This window comes from Lampris incognitus, chromosome 11 (assembly GCF_029633865.1).
Source record: "Lampris incognitus isolate fLamInc1 chromosome 11, fLamInc1.hap2, whole genome shotgun sequence".
Classification (NCBI taxonomy): Eukaryota; Metazoa; Chordata; class Actinopteri; order Lampriformes; family Lampridae; genus Lampris; species Lampris incognitus.
Window position 1 is genome coordinate 9,066,613 of NC_079221.1, and position 19,540 is coordinate 9,086,152.

The 19,540-nt window shown below is 46.2% G+C and overlaps 1 protein-coding gene across 1 annotated transcript; it reads right to left on the reverse strand.

Moving 5' to 3' along the window:
* Positions 1-986: 986 nt before the first annotated feature.
* cfap91 (cilia and flagella associated protein 91) lies at positions 987-14,254 on the reverse strand. The gene is made up of 17 exons (XM_056290064.1): positions 14,167-14,254; positions 13,972-14,042; positions 11,429-11,586; positions 11,147-11,227; positions 9,380-9,436; positions 9,067-9,251; positions 7,637-7,814; positions 5,657-5,814; positions 5,062-5,241; positions 4,797-4,930; positions 4,592-4,705; positions 4,385-4,456; positions 4,040-4,186; positions 3,729-3,950; positions 3,477-3,625; positions 3,108-3,199; positions 987-1,250 (listed from the first exon to the last, which is right to left on the reverse strand). Exons 1-17 carry the CDS (start codon positions 14,252-14,254, stop codon positions 1,045-1,047), a joined length of 2,292 nt encoding a protein of 763 aa, XP_056146039.1. The 3' UTR covers positions 987-1,044.
* Between the last annotated feature and the right edge of the window lie 5,286 nt (positions 14,255-19,540).

Consider the following 19,540-nt stretch of genomic DNA (forward strand, 5'->3'; position numbering starts at 1 on the left):
GAAAATCCACTGCCTTCTGCACAACGAAATCTGCATATGGACCCAAACCCTTGCGTTCCCTATTGGTCCACATTCCTTCATAACACACTGCGACTGCGGACTTGATTCCGTCATTTATTTGTACCGTTAGACGCCAAATTTGTGACGCAACATACAGGTTTCAGTGCATCTGCTTTTCCACGTGGCCCCCGGTGGAAAGCATAATCAATACATTAATCAATACGTGTTCTTATTCCCATCACTTCAGATCATGCATTCCAGCAGTCGGCTGATTTGCAGCTCAAGACTTCCTGGTTTATGACGATCCGGCTGCAGCCTGGTCGACTCGTGACGGTTAGAAACCAGTTTACAGTATTTACTGACTGTTCTCCAAATCTATTATGAATCTATTATAACTATAAGCCCAGCACTACTCAGGGTAACGCAGTCACACTCTCTCTTCGAGCGTACGTTGAGGATTTTCAGCAGGGTATGGCAGCACAATCACCATTTGGTGTAAACTCATGTAAAGACCTGTTCAGAGACCACTGACATTGAACTTGAACTTCAAGAAACATCCGTCCACCCATCCATTATCTGATCCGCTTATCCTGCTCTCAGGGTCGCGGGGATGCTGGTGCCTATCCCAGCAGTCATAGGGTGGCAGGCGGGGAGACACCCTGGACAGGCCGCCAGGCCATCACACAGGGCCGACCCACACCCACACACACACACACACACACACACACACACACACACACACACACACACACACACACACACACACATACCTAGGAACAATTTAGTACGGCCGATTCGCCTGACCTACATGTCTTTGGACTGTGGGAGGAAACCGGAGCCCCCGCAGGAAACCCACACAGACACGGGCAGAACATGCAAACTCCACACAGAGGATGACCCCCAAGGTCGGACTACCCCGGGGCTCGAACCCAGGACCTTCTTGCTGTGAGGCGACCGCGCTAACCACTGCACCACCGTGCCGCCCTGCTTCAAGGAACAACGCTTTGAAATAAAACATCCATTTCAAGTTTGGGGCATGTTGCTTTAACCGTCTCTTTGCTCTGCTCCTCTCGACTCTGCCCCTGCTCCCCTTGGCTGATCATCACCATCAGAGTTTGGCCCTGCAGCCCCGTCCAAGGAAGAGGCTGGCTGTGGGGTCTCCAGAAGACTTGGAGAGACCCCAGAACTAATCGCTGCCTCCTCGATGATTCTCTGGGCAGCCTGCAGGTGTCGACGCTGGCTCTGTTGCACTGTGTGAAATAGAGAGAGAGAGAGAGAGAGAGAGAGAGAGAGAGAGAGAGAGAGAGAGAGAGAGAGAGAGAGATGACTAGTAAGCATCTATATGGCAGTAGCATGGAGAGTGTCTTGACAGGCTGTATCACTGTGTGGTTTGGCAGTCTGACAGCTCAGGACTGCAGACTGCTGCAGAGGACTGTGAAGACAGCAGCAAAAACCACTGGCGTGGAACGACCACAACGTCACAATATTTACACCACCCGCTGCACAAGGGAAGCCCAAAACATCATTAAGGACACCAGCCACCCCGCTCATGTTCTGTTCTCGCCCCCTCCATCTAACAAATGTTACCGGGGCATCAAATCAAGCACCACCCGTCTCAGTGATCGTTTCTTTCCACAGGCAGTCAGGTTGCTGAACAGCTGACACACCCATATGTACCTCACACTGTTGTGTTTTCATGGGCTGTATATTGTGTATATAATGTACAAATTCATTGTGCACATACTCTATGTAGGTCTGTAGTGTTGTCTTTATTTTTGGGATGGTGTGTCCTTGTGTCACTTGTGTTAAGGCAGAGAGCACAAAATTTTAATTATATTCTAATATGCCTGACAATAAGCTGGACTTGAACTTGTGACAGTGGTTTGCACAGATACAGCGATACTTGCATATGAGTGTCTGTGTGGCTGTAAATCCAGTTTTACGTTTCAAGGTAAAAACCTTTTTCCAGTTTTACCTCAATGCAAGCATCACTTGTGCATGTTTATTTTACATTTCTTATAGTTACAAATGTCTTATATTTTATACATATGAGAAATATATGTATTTTACTTAACATTCCTTATATTTACATTTTCTTATATCATATTCAACATGTTTTTTTACATTCCTTATATACCCATTTGTTCATATTAGTAATGTTTATCTATATCCATCCGTCTATCTATCTGTCTATCCGTTTATCTATCTGTCTATCCGTTTATCTATCTATCTATCTATCTATCTATCTATCTATCTATCTATCTATCTATCTATCTATCTGTCTATCTATCTATCTATCCGTCTATCTATCTATCTATCCGTCTATCTATCTATCTATCCGTCTATCTATCTATCTATCTATCTATCTATCTATCTATCTATCTATCTATCTATCTATCTATCTATCTATCTATCATCAGTATCAAGTTCGTACAATAGTCCAATTCAGATCAAATAAATATTCATTCATCATCAGCCACTTCTCCGGGGTCGGGTCCCGGTGGCAGCAAACTAAGTAGGGCACTCCAGACGTCTCTCTCCCCAGCAACACCCTCCAGCTCCTCCTGGGGGACCCCGAGGCGTTCTCAGGCCAGATTGGACATGTAGTCCCCTTCAGTAAAGTCTGGGTCTACCCCGGTGTCCCCTCCCAGTTGGCCATGCCCGGTAAACCTCCAAAGGGAGGCGCCCAGGAGGCATCCTAATCAGATGCCCGAACCACCTCAACTGGCTCCTTTTGACGCGAAGGAGCAGCGGCTCTACTCCGAGCTCCCTCCGGATGTCCGAGCTCCTCACCTTACCTCTAGGGCTGAGCCCAGACACCCTACGGAGGAAACTCATTTTAGCCGCTTGTATCCGCGATCTCACCCTTTCGGTCACTGCCCAAAGCTCATGACCATAGGCGAGGGTTGGAACGAAGACTGACTGTTGAACTGAGAGCTTTGCCTCCCGGCTCAGCTCCTTCTTCACCACAACGGTCCAAATAAACAAATAAACAAATAGAAAATAATCCTTGAAGGCCGTCAGGTAAACTGCTATAATATTCCAAGTAAATATGATAGTTGTACATGTTGTATAGAATATGTTGGAAACACAAAGGTCTGACAAACCTCTGTGCCTGACATTAATCTTCTGGACCTCTGGGATGAGGAAGCTGTACACCAACTCAGACACAATCTCCTCTGACTGAAGATCCGTGCGGCTAATCACACACACACACACACACACACACACACACACACACACACACACACACACACACACACACACACACACACACACACACACACACACACATACACACACAAAACACGCACATATACAGAAAAACACACAGACACACACAGACACAATTTATGCTGTGTATCTTTTTGGTCTCAATGTTTCACGAAACATCGGCATTGTTATAATTATTGTTAGTAGTGATAATGACATTATATTGATAGAGGAGGAGAGAGAGAGAGAGAGAGATCCTCCACCTTTCCTCCATTGCATATGCAATGTTGTCGACCTCCGTTGCCATCTTGCGGATCTCCTCTCTTGCCTGCTGGTCGGCTGTTTTGTCGATGGTGTCCAAGATGATGTCCTCCAGGTACAAATCCACAGTGTCCTGATGCACCTGCACCACCTACAATAAAGTGTTAGGGACCCACACCGCACTGTGCCCGAGGGGCTCTCGAACATTGACCACACAAACACACCCATAGCTTAACGTTCAAACGCTCACACACCTGTCTGAAGATCTCATCCTCCTCCCTGCGTCGGCGCTCCTCCGCTTGTCTCCTTCCACTCTCTTCAGCCTCACGTATACGACGCTGTCTCTCAGCCAGCAGGGCCATGGCGTGGATTCTGCGCTCCTCCTGCAGGCGAATCAGCTCCTTGGACAGGGTGTCTAACAAATCCACGAGCGCTGCTCCGACCATACCAGCTTGGCAGGCCTCTTCCTCGGAGGTCTGGGAGGGGGGGAAGCAATAAGAGGGTGACATCATAGCGTTCTTTGAGTTTTTTGCGTGGTTGTCCGTGGGTGCGCGCGCTATCTAACCTTGTGTCTGTGCAGATCTCGCTGGTTTTTCAGCGTCTCTGTGATCCGAGCGTCGGCGTTCAGGAGATCCTGCTCCTCCTTCAGCAACGCGTGGGTTGTCCTCAGCTCCCCGATCAGGTCCAGATGCTTCTCTTTGCCCTCAAACATCTGAAAAACAACAAATCAAATCAAATCAAATCAAAACACACACACACACACACACACACAAGTAGAGGCAAACAAGTCATAATGACCTCACATGCTCCAAATACAAGCAACAATTTCATTAGGAAGGCGTAAAAACAGACGGATTCACACACACACACACACACACACACACACACACACACACACACACACACACACCTGGTACTGAACGCTTCTACCCCTCAGCAGTTTCTGCAAGAAGGTGACTGCCAGCTCTCTTTCTTCCTCCCCCTGAGAAAGCACATGTAACCATCAAATAGTCGTTTCACATATCCGTGTGACAAGCGATGGCGATGGCAACCAACATGAGGGGAAGCAGAAGCTGCAGAGGGTTTGGAACGGGAGCCGCCCGGCGGTTTAACTGACCTCTGGGGGCTCGTCCACCCTGGGGGTAAGGGGACGAGGAGCCGGCTCCTCTTTCTTGACGAGGAAACGCAAGGGCTTCTTCACCGCCACTTTCTCCTTCTCCTCCCTAATGGCCTTATAGGAGAGGTCAAAGGGGATGTATTGTATTATGTATGACAGAGGTGGAACAATCAACAAGTAAATGTGTGTTTCCGTCTTGTTTTACCAGGCACATCTTTGCGAGCTCCATCTCTCTGCGCTCGGAGCGCCCGGCGAAGCCCCTGCCGGCTTTGGCTTTGGGCGCTTTCACTTGTAGATCAACAACTGAGGCAGGAAGTTCCGCCTCCAGCTTCAGCAAACCTGTGATTGACAGAGAGCTGAGTTTTACCAAAGCGTCCTCAAGGCAACCACGTTCTGCAATAATTTTCGGGGCACCTAAGGCGGTATAGGACTCGTCATTTTTGACTCTCCGAAACAAGTGAGAGTCAAACCTTCATATGTGTCGAGGTAGCGGCTCTTGACTGCAGACTGGCTGTTCTGTCTAGGAATAACCCCGCTTCGGGCCAGAGGGGCATATGTCTGAGACGAGTAGTCTGTGTAATCTTTGACGATGTCGCGGCGCTCAAGCTTCCCCTCCAAATTCCTCCTCTTAGCTGTCAGCTTTCTCAGTGCTAGGCGGGGAGATTAACCATTGGAATTGAGGAGAGAGACAGAGAGAGAGAGAGAATGAGGGAGCGCGAGAATAAGCCGTACATTTCACATTAGAATAAGCCATCCATTTCACATCAGTTAGGCAAGGTGCACATCTGATAATACCAGTAATGTGCTCACACACAGGCCCAATCCTCTAAAAGAGGTAGTTTAGTGAGTGATGCTGCCTGTGAAATAGGCCATTAGATAAAAGATGGCGTGACGTGATGTTCTCCATGTTAAACACTGTCAGGTTAGTAGAATTGGCCAGGACGTGGATTAACACATCAGCTGAATTGGTTTTCAGTGTGGATGTTCACTCTGAAGTATGACCCAGTGAGTTTAAGATCATATTCTGCAGACTCATGGTGGTGCAGATCGAGGCGAGTGTCGTACAGAGGATATGGTCTTTGCGGATCTTGTGCAGCTTGGTGTCCTTGTCTTTCTGGTACCGGGAGTACGTCTGGTCCAGTCTTTCTACTGTGGCCTTCTTCTGGGCTTCCTCTCTCTGTCTCAGCAGGTCCCTCAGAACAGCAAGGCGAGCCTCCTGCAGCCTGGCCACCAGCCACACAGACAGGCCGGGGGTAAAAGATAGAGGGAAAGGGGGGAATTAAATCAAAAATCAAATAATAAAAGCTAAGATATGAAAAGTAAATCAAAGTTAGTTTGTGCATCAATTTGTTAACGTGCAACAGTACGGCACAGTAGCAGTAGTTGCTGCCAATAAAATGTTAGATAAAATATAATGTTGCCTTCCCAAACACAAAATAATGGAATACAATAGTTTAAAAAGTAGTAGTAAAAAAAAAAAGTAGTAAAAAGTCCTCATCCTTTGGAAATCCTCTCAGCCACCCTCTATTAAAGCGTGGCTAAGGGACATTTTGTTTCTACTTAAACTGGAAAAAGTAAAGTTTACACTGAGGGGCTCCTCTGACAGGTTTTACTCCCCCTGGAAGCCACTGATTGAATATGTTGATTGCCTCCCTCCTGGCGAGGCGGCGCCATAGAAATGGGGCTTGGGCCAGCCTGGGGTGAAGCAATACCTCGCGGCTTGCCCACCAAACACACAGCCAGCAGTTACCCAACCTCATAAAACCCAAAAAAAAGACCATTAAAATGGCTCAGATGCAAGTACAGTCGTTGTTCTTTTATTTATTTACTCGCTTCTTTTATTTATTTATTTATCTAATTTCATTTTTTTCTTGTTTCCTTTTTCATATTTATATTTAACCTGTTGTGATGTGGTTTAACTCTGTTCCGAGAACGGGCCTGCGGGAAGGGGAAGGGGTAGGAGTAGATAGAGGGGAGCAGGATGTGGGTAAATGGGATTTGGGGATGTTAAAATGTCTTTCAACTGTAACTGTTCAGTTCGATTTGTTTTCCTTGAAAAATAAAAAACATAAAAAAATGTAAAAAGTAGTAGACACATAGAATATCTGTGGATGCTAACATCAATATGGGGTGGGAGGTGTGCATGTGCATGTTAAGAGTTTAACAGGTAGTTTACAGGGGGGATTTGTCCTTTCGCCTGCTGGTCTGGGTGCACAGGGAAGGAATCCCCCAGCAGGGATTCATAAAATATTTCACTACTACATTTGAATTTTTCTTTAAACAAGTTGGAGCATGTTGATATCTGCTACTGGACCGGGTCAGACAAAAGCTCAAGAGCACTTTGGCAGTGTTGGCAAACACCCAAGATAATAACAGGTATTATACGACGGTCACAAAGAATACCGGTCTGTGATTGGCTGGAGGGCTGTGTGTTAAAATTGCACAACGAACGCGTAGTTCGGATAAAGTTCAATCGCTCTTCTACATTCATGCACTGGACATAAAGTCTCCATGTAACCACAGAACCGGTACCAAGCCCAGTAAACACTCAAAGCATGAGCTCGGCGGCTAACTTTTCCTTCATAACCTTTTAAGTCGGAGCCCAAAACATTCAACCAAAACTAGGTGAATGACTTTATTTCAGTTCTTTGGTAAGTGACCACGGTATAAGCGGAATAATCCACTCCAAGTTGTGCGTTAAAGGATTCTAACACACATCCGCTTCACATCGGGCGGTTCTTCGCCTCCACATCGGGCATTAGAATCCCTTAACATGCACCTTGTGGTGGATTATCCCTTACATAACAGCGGAACGTACTGCCTTTTCAGCTCAGGATGCCAACTCACAGGTGGATTACACCACACCGTCAGTGCGAGGGACTTACCAGACAACCTTTCAGTTATAAGGCGTAACGTTTTCATTTGGGCCGGTGTGGCACCATAAACACGTCCTCGCATCCTCTGCCAGTCCGATAATTCTGTCTACATCATCCCTCACCTATCCCCGTAGACCCGAACGGAAACACGTTTTAACATCTGACTAACTTCTGGATTTCCTCTTCCCTGAAGGCCCACTCCTTAGTCTCAATCTCCTCCATCATCTGCCTCCTCCTGTCCAGCTGGCTCAGGTCATCCAAGGGAGGCAGGGTGGCCTCCCAGGCCCTCTTGGCGCGTGCTCGTTCTATCATCTCCACCTCTGCCAGGCCTGCTGGAAGACCTCGACCTGGGAGAATTGTTGATGGCAGAGAGGTCACGTGTCAGGAGAGAGGAAGAGAGACGCCAGTACATAGGCAAGGCTCGGCGTTTTCGGTTTTTATTTTTCAAAGCCACCCAGCATGCCGAATTTCACAAGAGGACACTGTTACATAACCTCACACGAACAGGAACTTTTGGAACCTGCTCCTTTTAAAAAATCTGGATCAAACTTATACTAACAACAGACATCCCATTTTCTCCAAGCCTCTTTGTTCTGGGAGACCCTACTCCTTTAAAAGCCCTTCCACGAGCACGGGCAGAGTGGGTCCAGACAGCCCTGATGTTGGGTAGAAAGCTCATGGTAACAGAGTGGAGGTCGGCCACCCTACCTCACACCAGTGTATGGTTCTCCCATCTGTGAATTGTGGCAGCACACGAGCGACTCTCCTTTAGACTCGTCAACCAGGTGGAGCAATACGAGGCCAAGTGGACGCACTATATTTCCTTCATTAGAGGCCCCGTGTAATCTGTGACAACTAATCTATATCTTAACATCTATTTATAGACTACTCTCTATCTGCCAACTATGTTTTTATTTGTTTTTTTTTAATTTTCTCTCTGCTGTTCCTATTGTCTTGTATACTGTTAAGACTCGTCTTATGAGCACCCTTAATCCAAATGTGTCTGTCTCGTGATATTGTCTAGTAGACCCTGTTAAATTGTTCCTTCCATCCCTGTAATCCATGTGTGATGTCATGGCCTGTATTTGTGTTAAAGGAAAATAAAAACTACTGATCATAAAAAATAAAAATAAAAAATCTGGGTATTTCTCGGTGAAAATCGGTAAAAACCGAAAATGCTGAGCCTTGTACATAGGGCACACGGGCCGTGGAAGTAGACTGATAATATCTGCAGTGTCTCCTTTACCGTTACTGAGCTGTGTTGGCCGCGCACAAAAATTAAACACGAACGGAACTGAAAGGAAATTCAACATTAAAAAAACAAAACACAACTGTGATTACAGCAATCTCCCCTAAAAACCCAAACATCGCAAACGAGAGCCATTGTTGCACTGCAACAGCAAAGGGCCCAGGAGTGAAAGCAGATTTCAGAAGTCCTCACCCCAACATCCAGAAGAGCCTCAATCACAAGCACTACAGGTAAAAAAGACAGAGAATGACCAGCAGGGCTGAGATCTGCTTGGTTTTTCTAAGACACATTAAAAAAATGTTTAACCTTCGTCAACAGCCTTGAAGTGAACTAAACTGGTCGTCGCCTACCCCATGTCAAAGTCGCCAAGGTCAGGAGCTCTGAGGGGGCCGTCCCGGGTCGAACCACATAGTCAGGGCTGTAGGGATCTGTCTGCACCTCGCTGTCTCTGTAATCCGTCTGCACCCCGACAGTACGCTGCAACGGGACGGGCTGTTGCTCAGCACCTTTTCCGTCGGCAGCTAATTGGTTTGCTCTGAGAAGAGAAGAGGTGGTGGTGGGGGGTGGAGGAGAGGTGGGGTTTGTCTCTACCAGCATTCTGTACCGGCACAACACAGTTGGCAGTCAGATGAAGCAACATGAGTGACCTTGACTTGGACTTACTGTGCAGAATCAAAGACCACATCTGGGGGAACTTGCTGGGCAAAAGGAACCAGAGGGCTGATGGGAGAAGATAAAGTCAGAGATTACGGCAGTGAAGAAGAAGAATACAACCTAGTAAGGATAATACTAATCTAATAAGGATAATTTTATATTATTTTAGGAAACAGTTTTCTGAAATGAGGAATCTTAACGCTAATAATAAACATTCGATGTTTTTCCCCCTCTGCTGAGGAATACCGTGAATGAGATCTGGCAGAACTCGGGCCTTGTGGTACCCTGCTACCGTCAGATCTGTCAAACAGCTCGTTTGGCTGAAATCTCTCTTACATGTTCTCATGTAATGCGTCTCACAATTTAGCCCCCAGGAAGAAGAGCTGCTGCTCTGGTGGCAGCTAGCTGGCACCTGAATAAAGAATCCCGAGCTGCGCACGAGTGGCACGTAAATCCTTGTGTAAATTCCACTGCTGTGACAGGAAGTGTTGGCGTGACAGTCATGCACGCGCCGCTGTGCTGTCTGGAAATCAAGGTTCAAGCCGGCTTGTCATTTGTATTTTTAAGGGTGATGTCAACCTGTTGCCAGGACTTTGTTTTTCCCACATGTGATAAAGTCAGTAAATGGAACGCTTCCAGGCACAAGTAAGTCGTGACCAGTGTAACCGGTTATTTTCTTGCCCGTTGCGGGATTCGATACGAGTGTACTGCACCACAAGGCGACGTCACTAACCGCCCGGCTAAAGGGTCAGACCCGTTAGCTAGGGGCTAACGTGTCTTATTAGTAGTTTACAGTCGTCACCCTCTCCCGGAAGCGCGCCCTCGCGCTTTGTTCTTCCCGCGCTCCGAGGAGACTTCTGAGGATCTGCACACTTCCGGATCCCACCGGTTATTTTCTTGCCCGTTGCGGGATTCGATACGGGTGTACTGCACCACAAGGCGACGTCACTAACCACCCGGCTAAAGGGTCAGACCCGTTAGCTAGGGGCTAACGTGTCTTATTAGTAGTTTACAGTCGTCACCCTCTCCCGGAAGCGCGCCCTCGCGCTTTGTTCTTCCCGCGCTCCGAGGAGACTTCTGAGGATCTGCACACTTCCGGATCCCACCGGTTATTTTCTTGCCCGTTGCGGGATTCGATACGGGTGTACTGCACCACAAGGCGACGTCACTAACCACCCGGCTAAAGGGTCAGACCCGTTAGCTAGGGGCTAACGTGTCTTATTAGTAGTTTACAGTCGTCACCCTCTCCCGGAAGCGCGCCCTCGCGCTTTGTTCTTCCCGCGCTCCGAGGAGACTTCTGAGGATCTGCACACTTCCGGATCCCACCGGTTATTTTCTTGCCCGGTGCGGGATTCGATCCGAGGTGTACAGCACCACAAGGCGACATCACTAACCGCCCGGCTAAAGGGTCAGACCCGTTAGCTAGAGGCTAACGTGTCTTATTAGTAGTTTACAGTCGTCACCCTCCCCGGAAGCGCGCCCTCGCGCTTTGTTATTCCCGCGCTCCGAAGACACATCTGAGGATCTGCACACTTCCGGATCCCACCAATGTAACCGGTTATTTTCTTGCCCGGTGCGGGATTCGATACGGGGTGTACTGCACCACAAGGCGACATCGCTAACCGCTCGGCTAAAGGGTCAGACCCGTTAGCTAGCTAGGGGCTAACGTGTCTTATTAGTAGTTTACAGTAGTGTGAGATTTATGTGGCGGTTCCTATCTGACGTTTCCTGTGATTCAAAGAAGATCCCTGGCTTCCAGATCTGGGTGAAACAAACCGTTTAAAGAACTTCCAGCGATCAGCTCCAGTCACACGGCACTCTCCGACTCTGAGGCATGACTGGTCCCCTGGAATGACCCTAAGGATTGATAACATAGTAATAATAATAATAATAATAATAATAGTAAGTTGACTTATGTATCGCTGCCTGTCAGTTAATCGCCTGTTGCTCTGCCTTGGTCTTTGAGTGTTTTCTTACGTGTCTGTGCAAGTTTGTGTGGGAGTGTGTGTATTTGTGTATTTGTGTATTTGTGTGTGTGTGTGTGTGTGTACACGCTACCCAGCCAGCTGCTGTAGCGCCTCTCTGCGTTGTTCCACGTGGCCCCGCCAACGTCGCTCAATAAAGGCGGGCACCGGGTCTGTGGCGTCCGGGCGAAGAGCATAGCGAGGGTGGTGCGGCAGGTCGCTGAACATAGAGCCAAACTTTGGCACTTTCCTCTGAACGACAGGAACCACAAGAGACGATCTCAGCGTGTGACCGTCACACTCGCTTCTCTGTTTGTGCGTGTGATCATGGAAGACGTAACTTCCGCTGCTTTAGGAGAGCCTGCTGGGAGAGAATCTAGCCCCCCACCCCACCCCCGCCCCCCACATGACCCTGAAAGGGATTAGGCGAGTGTACATAATGTATGTATGGATGCTTTAAGACAGAAATAAAAGAGTGGGGGGGGGGGCGCCCGGGTAGTGCAGCGGTCTAGTCCCTTGCACTACCAACACGAGGGTCGGCAGTTCGAACCCCCGTGTTACCTCCGGCTTGGTCGGACGTCTCTGCAGACACAATTGGCCGTGTCTGCGGGTGGGAAGCCGGACGTGAAGAGTAGGGTAATTGGCCAAGTACCATTGGGGGGTAAAAGAGTGAAGGTTGAAAACTAAGAGGTCCCTCAGCAGCTTTGTACTGATATGTGTGAGGTTGCTAAATTTGGGGGGGCAGCTCACAACACAAACTGTTACTGATGGCTGATTTTTTATGAAATGCATATATAGTATTTTACATAAGTATTAGCACATTAGTATAATTGAATAGTATGTCAGTAAAGTATAACAGGATTAGTGTACAACTATGCTATGGTTTGGACGTGTGTGGAGGAGAGATGCTGGGTATACTGGGAGAAGGATGCTGAATATGGAGCTGCCAGGGAAGAGGAGAAGAGGAAGGCCAAAGAGGAGGTTTATGGGTGTAGTGAGGGAGGACGTGCAGGTGGCTGGCGTGACAGAGGAAGACGCAGAGGACAGGAAGAGATGGAAACGGATGGTCCGCCGTGGCGCCCCCTAACGGGAGCAGCCGAGGGTGGTAGCGAGTAGTGTAGCAAGGTCCGGTTCAGAGGTGGACACCCCGGCTTCAGAAAGTCAAATCCTGCCATGTATTTGTTCCAGCCATTCACTAAACGAGGTGGTTTACCTGACTGAGGAGTCGTGCTCATTAAACTCAGCCGGTGTAGTGTATGGGTGGAACAAATACGTGGCAGGACTTTTACTTTCTGGAGCCGGGTTGGTCCACCTCTGGTCCTGTTAATATTATCTACTCATATATGTTCGTAATGTGTGTGTGTGTGTGGTGTTAGTGTAGATAGCGGGACCGAAAACTAAAGCACTTATGATCCTAATTCTTTTTGGAGGTGGTAGGTATTGTCTCAGAGAGTACGGGAAAAATCCCAGAAAATTAAAATTATGGATAATTATGCATAAATATGCATTTTTCTAAAAACCACTTTTCTCGGCATTTCAGATGATTCTGAGCATCTTTGATTTTTTTCACCTATATAAAAAAAATTTCTGGGGCTTAGAAATGTTTTGGCATTATGCAAAATAAATGCATTTTTGCAAAAATGCACTTATGATCCTAATTTTTTTTTTGGAGGCGGTAGGTATTGTTCCAGAGAGGACCGGAAAAATAGCAGAAAATTAAAATATAATTAAAAAAATTATGCATAAATATGCATTTTCTAAAAATGGCTAAAACCACTTTTCTCGGCATTTAAGATGATCCAGAGCATCTATGATGTCTTCACCTATATAAAAAAAAATTTCTGGGACTTCGAAATGTTTTGGCATTATGCAAAATAAATGCATTTTTGCAAAAATGCACTTATGAGCCTAATTTTTTTTGGGAGGTGGTATGTATTGTTCCAGAGAGGACCAGAAAAATAGCAGAAAATTAAAATATAATTATGCATAATTACGCACAATATGCATTTTCTAAAAATGGCTAAAAACCACTTTTCTCGGCATTTCAGATGATTCTGAGCGTCTTTGATTTTTTTTCACCTATATAAAAAAAATTTCTGGGACAAATGTCTTGGCATTATGCAAAATATATGCATCTTTGCAAAAATGCACTTATGATCGTAATTTTTTTTGGAGGTGGTAGGTATTGTTCCAGAGAGGACCAGAAAAATAGCAGAAAATTAAAATATAATTATAATATTCATAATTATGCAAAATATGAATTTTCTAAAAATGGCTAAAAACCACTTTTCTCTGCATTTCGGATGATTCTGAGCATTTGGGGGGGAGGGAGTTGGAGTGGGGGGGGGTTTAGGGGCAGGGGGAAGGCGGTTAGCTGGCAGGATGAAGAGGAGGGAGATTTAGACGGGTGGATAACCACACCGCTACATTGTAGCGGGGTTCTTCTAGTTTTACTATAAACGTATAATAGTCCTCTGTAACCACCATTTGTGTGATTGACATGCACATGCGGATGCGTGCAACGGGGCAACAGGGTTCAGATAACCACCTTTTAGCAGGAAACAGGCGCTCCAATGCTGAACATTCAGAAAACGGACAAAACAAAATAACAACAACAAAAACACAACAACAACCCACCAGTCTGCCCACCGCCTGGAAGCTGGACCCGCTGCGCTCCGCGTCTCCTCCGCACACCGTGTACACGGGGTCTGTTTCAACGGCAAACGGAGACAACCAACTGGGATGACCACACGCTGAGCGACGAGCCAAACGAATTAGTTTAATTATGTTAATTAGCTCACGCTGGCACGCGTAAGGCGACCCTCTACTCACCGTAAAGACAGTCGTACGCCCGGTGCGGTGTGACGCGTCTGTGGCGCCCGTTTGGCTCGTCAAACGCACGAGTCGCAGACGCGCTCATGTTTCCACAGGCGTCACGGCGGCGCTCCGAACCAAACCGGAAATGATGTGCGGGCCGGGTCCCGGCGTAACCATGGAGACGACAAACAAGACACCGGGAGAGGCGCAGTGGACAATATGGACGCCAGGGGGCAGAATAAACCAAAGTAAAAAAAAAAATTTTTTAAATTAATCTCAGGCATACAGCAATAAATATGACGAAAAGCTGTTGGTGGTTATGGTAATGGTTATAGTATGACTAACAAAACCACTGGGGGCTAACAATAAGATTTAGTGGTTAGCAGCGCTTTCAACTCTGCAAGATGGTCTCCAACCCGGGTGTGAGTGTGTGTGTGTGTGTGTGTGTGTGTGTGTGTGTGTGTGTGTGTGTGTGTTATGTTTGGGTTTCCTCTGACAGCCCAAAGACACACTATATGTCAGGCAAACTGAAATAAAGTCTCTAAATTGTCCATATTGGAATCAGCTTTATTGGCCGTGTAGGTTCGCACTACATGGAGCGTGACTCGGGTTTCGTGGCTCTCTCAGTGTACTTCACATAGAATAACAACACCGCAACACAACCACCTTCAGATATACACACACAAGGGTTGACTTATACAGGTGAAATAAGAGGGGATAAGGTGCAGTGGTGCAGAGAATATATCAGAGATGCTGAAACAGATGTCAGCAGGTTACTTACATGCATGCCTGAGGTCGATGACATGACAGAGTGTACCAGTATACGTACAGTGTACGGTACAGTATATACAACATGGTTGGATTTCTTTGACAGTGTTAAGCATTCATTTGAATGACAGCTCGTGGAAAGAAACTGCTTTTATATCTGGTTGTTTTGGGGTACAGTGCTCTGTAGCGCCTACCAGAGGGGAGTTGGAACGGGTTGTGACCGGCGTGTGATGGGTCTGCGGTGATGTTGCCTGCCCATTTCCTGACCCTGGAGGTGTATAAACCCTGAATGGAGAGCAGGTTGGCACCAGTGATTTTCTCTGCAGACCTAACTGTCCGTTGTCGTCTGTCCCTGTCCTGTTTGGTGGCTGATCCAAACCAGGCAGTGATGGATGTGCAGAGGACAGACTGGATTATTACCGTGTAGAACTGAATCAGCAGTTCCTGAAGCAGGTTGAACGTCCTGAGCTGGTGGAGAAAGCACATCCTCTGTTGGGCCTTTTTGATGATTGCGTCTGAGTTGGATGCCGGAGTTGGATGCCCACCTTAGGCCCTGGGCGATGGTGGAACCCGGAAATCTGTAGGTTTTTACCGCAGACACCATGCTTGGGGGTGTGTTGGGGGCTCCTCCTGAAGTCCCCTGTCATCTCCAGTGTTCTGAGCGTGTTCAGCTCCAGGTCGTTATGGTCGCAGCTGAACATAGGGGTGAATGGTGTGGGAGTGAATGTGTTTCGGCCCTGTGAGGGACTGGCGACCTGTCCAAAGTGTCTCCTTCCCTATGTGAAGGGAGTTTTATGATTATATAATCTGTGTGTCCAGATGATCATGTGTCTGCCTTATAATCATATATGATATTTGCTTACTTTTAATCTTTAGCCATGTATGACCTACAGGGTAATTCCCCTCCTGACCACTAGATGAAGCCAATTTTCGTTTCAGCTCTGCTCTTGGATGGTAGTGGCCTTGCATCGAAATCATTTTACTGGTGGGAGGAAATCAAAAGAAGAGGTTTTGAGGTAAGTTGATGTAAAATTTTGATAGTATAAAATAAGTCTCTGTGTTTGTTTTATAGGGATATACATAAACAAGCTTTTTTTACTGTTAGTATTACAATCACGTGGAGGGTGATCCATTAATTTGAACAAAAAAAAAACCACATACTTTTTTGTAGTGTAAGAGTAGGATTTTTGAGGGACTATGCCCCGGCCCCGGATATGGTAAGAAGCCCCCCCCCGCCCCGCCCCATGAGCATCAATGATTTTGAATAGTCTTGCCTTGCTAATGTTCGATTTCTGAGAAAGTATGTAGCTAACCGATGGTAAGAAATGTATTATTATCAGTCTACAAGGCTAACTGTAATGGAACGGTTTCCTTTATTTTTAGAGCCTCCCTGCCACTAGGGGCACAGTTCCATTATCTTTAGAGTATTTTACCTTCTAGTGGCATAGATAAGTACTGCAGTTTCAGCTACTTCCTTTTCCTGTGACAACTAAGAAAATGGTGTGACAACACAGCAATATTCATGCTCCATCCTTAGCCATCACCTAGTTTCTACCCCTTTGAGTGGCAATATCTGTAAGTAAAGCTATTATCCAGCATTGCTAGAATCTTTATTTTGAAGTATTTTAAAAAAAAATATTTGCTACAGTTTGTATAATTTTAGTAACATGTATGACAGCACATTTAAATGATGGCATTCAGGCTATACTTTTGATGCTCGCGTGAATACAGTGTTCAATGCTATACCTGATTAGTTACAGCTTACATTCTATTCCTGCAAAGAAAACGTTAGTTTTATACTTACCTTTATTTCCTGAAAAATAGAGGATTCGTTATCCTAACTGTAACTCTAGATTGCATAAGCTATTTTGTATGGTATACTGATGAATGCTTTTCTGCATGTTTATTTTCAGTTCCACACTTCCTCGTTATTAAATCCCATCCGTACACACCACTGATCTGTTCCTTGGAGGATATGATGCAAGGGAGAGTTTAGCTGGCTGTAAAAACCTAATATAGGACAAGAGTCACATTGGGTGTAGCAGTGCACTAACTAGCTGACTTCATGTTACGATAACGTTATAGCTAGCAATAGGGAGGTGGCGAGTATTGGGCCAGATGTCCTACTTGTCAAAAGGAATGCGAAGCGGTGCGGTGGCCTCTCGCTTCCTGGTGTAGTGGTCGCTGTGGGTCCATCAGGACCTTAGCATATGGCCTCTCCTACGCAAATGTGTCCGAAGCAGCGCCTTCTCATGGTACCTCCTGTTTTCACAAAGCTTGCTGCGGGGGCAACCGGGTTCCCGGCGGTATAACCGGGTGGGTCGATTGGACTCGTTAGCCTTGGTTGGCAGCCAACCTAGGAGAAGGACAACTCTGATATCAGACCCGGATAGATGAAGCTCGTTAGCCTTGTCAGGCAGTTCATCTAGGACAGTGTTTCCCAACCCAGTCCTCAAGGACCCCCTATCCTGCAGATTTTCGTTGCGACCCCAAATAGGTACCTGTCTGTAGTTATTCAACCAATCAGCAATGAATTATGTCAGATGTTGCACACCTTGCATAATTAAGTGCTGTGAGATGATTGGTTGAGTAAGTACAAGCAGGGCTACCTATGCAAGGTTACAATGAAAATCTGCAGGATAGGGGGTCCTTGAGGACCGGGTTGGGAAACATCGAATTGTAGGAGATGGACAACTCTGATTTAAACCTCTGCTGCCTTGCGGGTATACTCGTCTACAGGAAAGGCTTCGGGAAGAAACCCTGAGGAAAAATCTGCAACCGTCTCCATTGCCAGTCGTCTCGCTTAGTCTTGCCACCGGTAGTAGGTGGTCTCGGACGAGAGAGTGGGGCTGATGATGCGCAACTCTTCCCCACTTTAATCATCGCACAAGTCATCAGTCATCCATCACATGATGACATGATGGTCCTCGTCGCTTGCGATGGACAAATAACATAACAACAATCTACTACTACGACTACTTTCGGCTGCTCCCGTTAGGGCTCGCCACAGCGGATCATCCGTTTCCATCTCTTCTTGTCTTCCGCATCTTCCTCTGTCACACCAGCCACCTGCATGTCTTCCCTCACCACAAATAACATAACAACAATAACAGCTAGCAATATTAGCTTGCTGTAGCACTAGCTAGCTAGCTTAGTGTAGTCTAAGCATCTGTGGTGATGGGACAAACTGTAGAATGTGTACACATGTGACTGTGTGTGTGGCTGTGATGGGGGCAGTAGTGTGGCAAGCTTGCATATTTTTAATGTAACTATGTTTGTCATTAATTTTAATGTCAATGACGATAAAGTTATACATTTATAAACAAATATCTGCAATTGTGATTAGTCCTAGGCCCATCAATTCTCAATTAATTGGCAATAATCAAACCGTTTTAAAAACGATCAAAAATCATTTCTGTTCTGTTCGTGTTATGTAATATTTATGTTGCAGTTAAACTAAGAGCAACATCAAATTTTGAAAATAAGGTTAACCTTATGCATAAATACCACATGACTCGTCAAGCAAGATGCCCCTTTACCAGATTTTACACTTAGCTTCCTAATAACAAAGCTGTAGTCTGTTATGACTTAGTTACCCTCTAAATGTGTTTACATATATTTATTTATTTATTTTTAATAAAATACATATTGTTCTAATGGGAGGCGTTTTACCCCGGTTTACCCTACCATGTTTAACTTCAGCCTATATTGCTTAGATAGATGCTATAAAGTGCATTGCAACAGAGCAAAGGCAGTGTCATATATGAGTGTCTTCTCCATGTGAACCAATAAAAGGCCTATTGTTCAGAGTTTGGACAAAGTAATTGGAGAGGGGGGGGGGTCACGGGGATGCTGGAGCCTATTCCAGCAGTCATTGGGCGGCAGGCGGGGAGACACTCTGGACAGGCCACCAGGCCATCACAGACAGGATAAGCGGTTCAGATGATGGATGGATGGAGGATGTAAAGGTGCAAAGCCTAAGCATCTATTAAACAGACAGTAGAAATAGAAAGCATGAAGCATGAGCCACAAAAAACATCCCTCAGTCCAGTGCAACCAAACTGCATTTCACAAACTACCAGAGCACACTTGCTATTTTTCCTCACCGTCTTTTTCCTTCCACCGCTGTTTGAGCTATTCAGAGCTTTTTATCTGTGTGGAATCATGAAAGTTAAAGGCATCATGCCTCGAAGTTGTCCCAGTTGTTTTTTTTTTCTTTCTTAGTTTTCTTTCTTGCTAGTGTTTGAGGATGGGTTGGTGGCATTCATCAGGAAACTTTTTGGCAGCCGCACTTATCAAAAGGAAGCAGCACAAACAGTGATCTCTTGCCCTTGTTGAGTCATGCATCACAACTAGGATATCCAAATATATGCTTAATGGAGAAGTAACAAAGGTGGCCTATACATCTAAACCATGTCATATTTAGCTACCTGGAACACACGCGTGTGCACGTCTGCGCGTGCACGCCACCTTTGGTTGAATTAAGCGGGCGCAGACAAGAAAAGAAAGAATGAATGAGAATACGCTACAACAGGTCCATTTTTTTGCATCAACTGTATTGCTGTGGGGCGCACTGCTACCCGCAGAGCCATGAACTCACAGCTGGAAAGTTTCACAATGC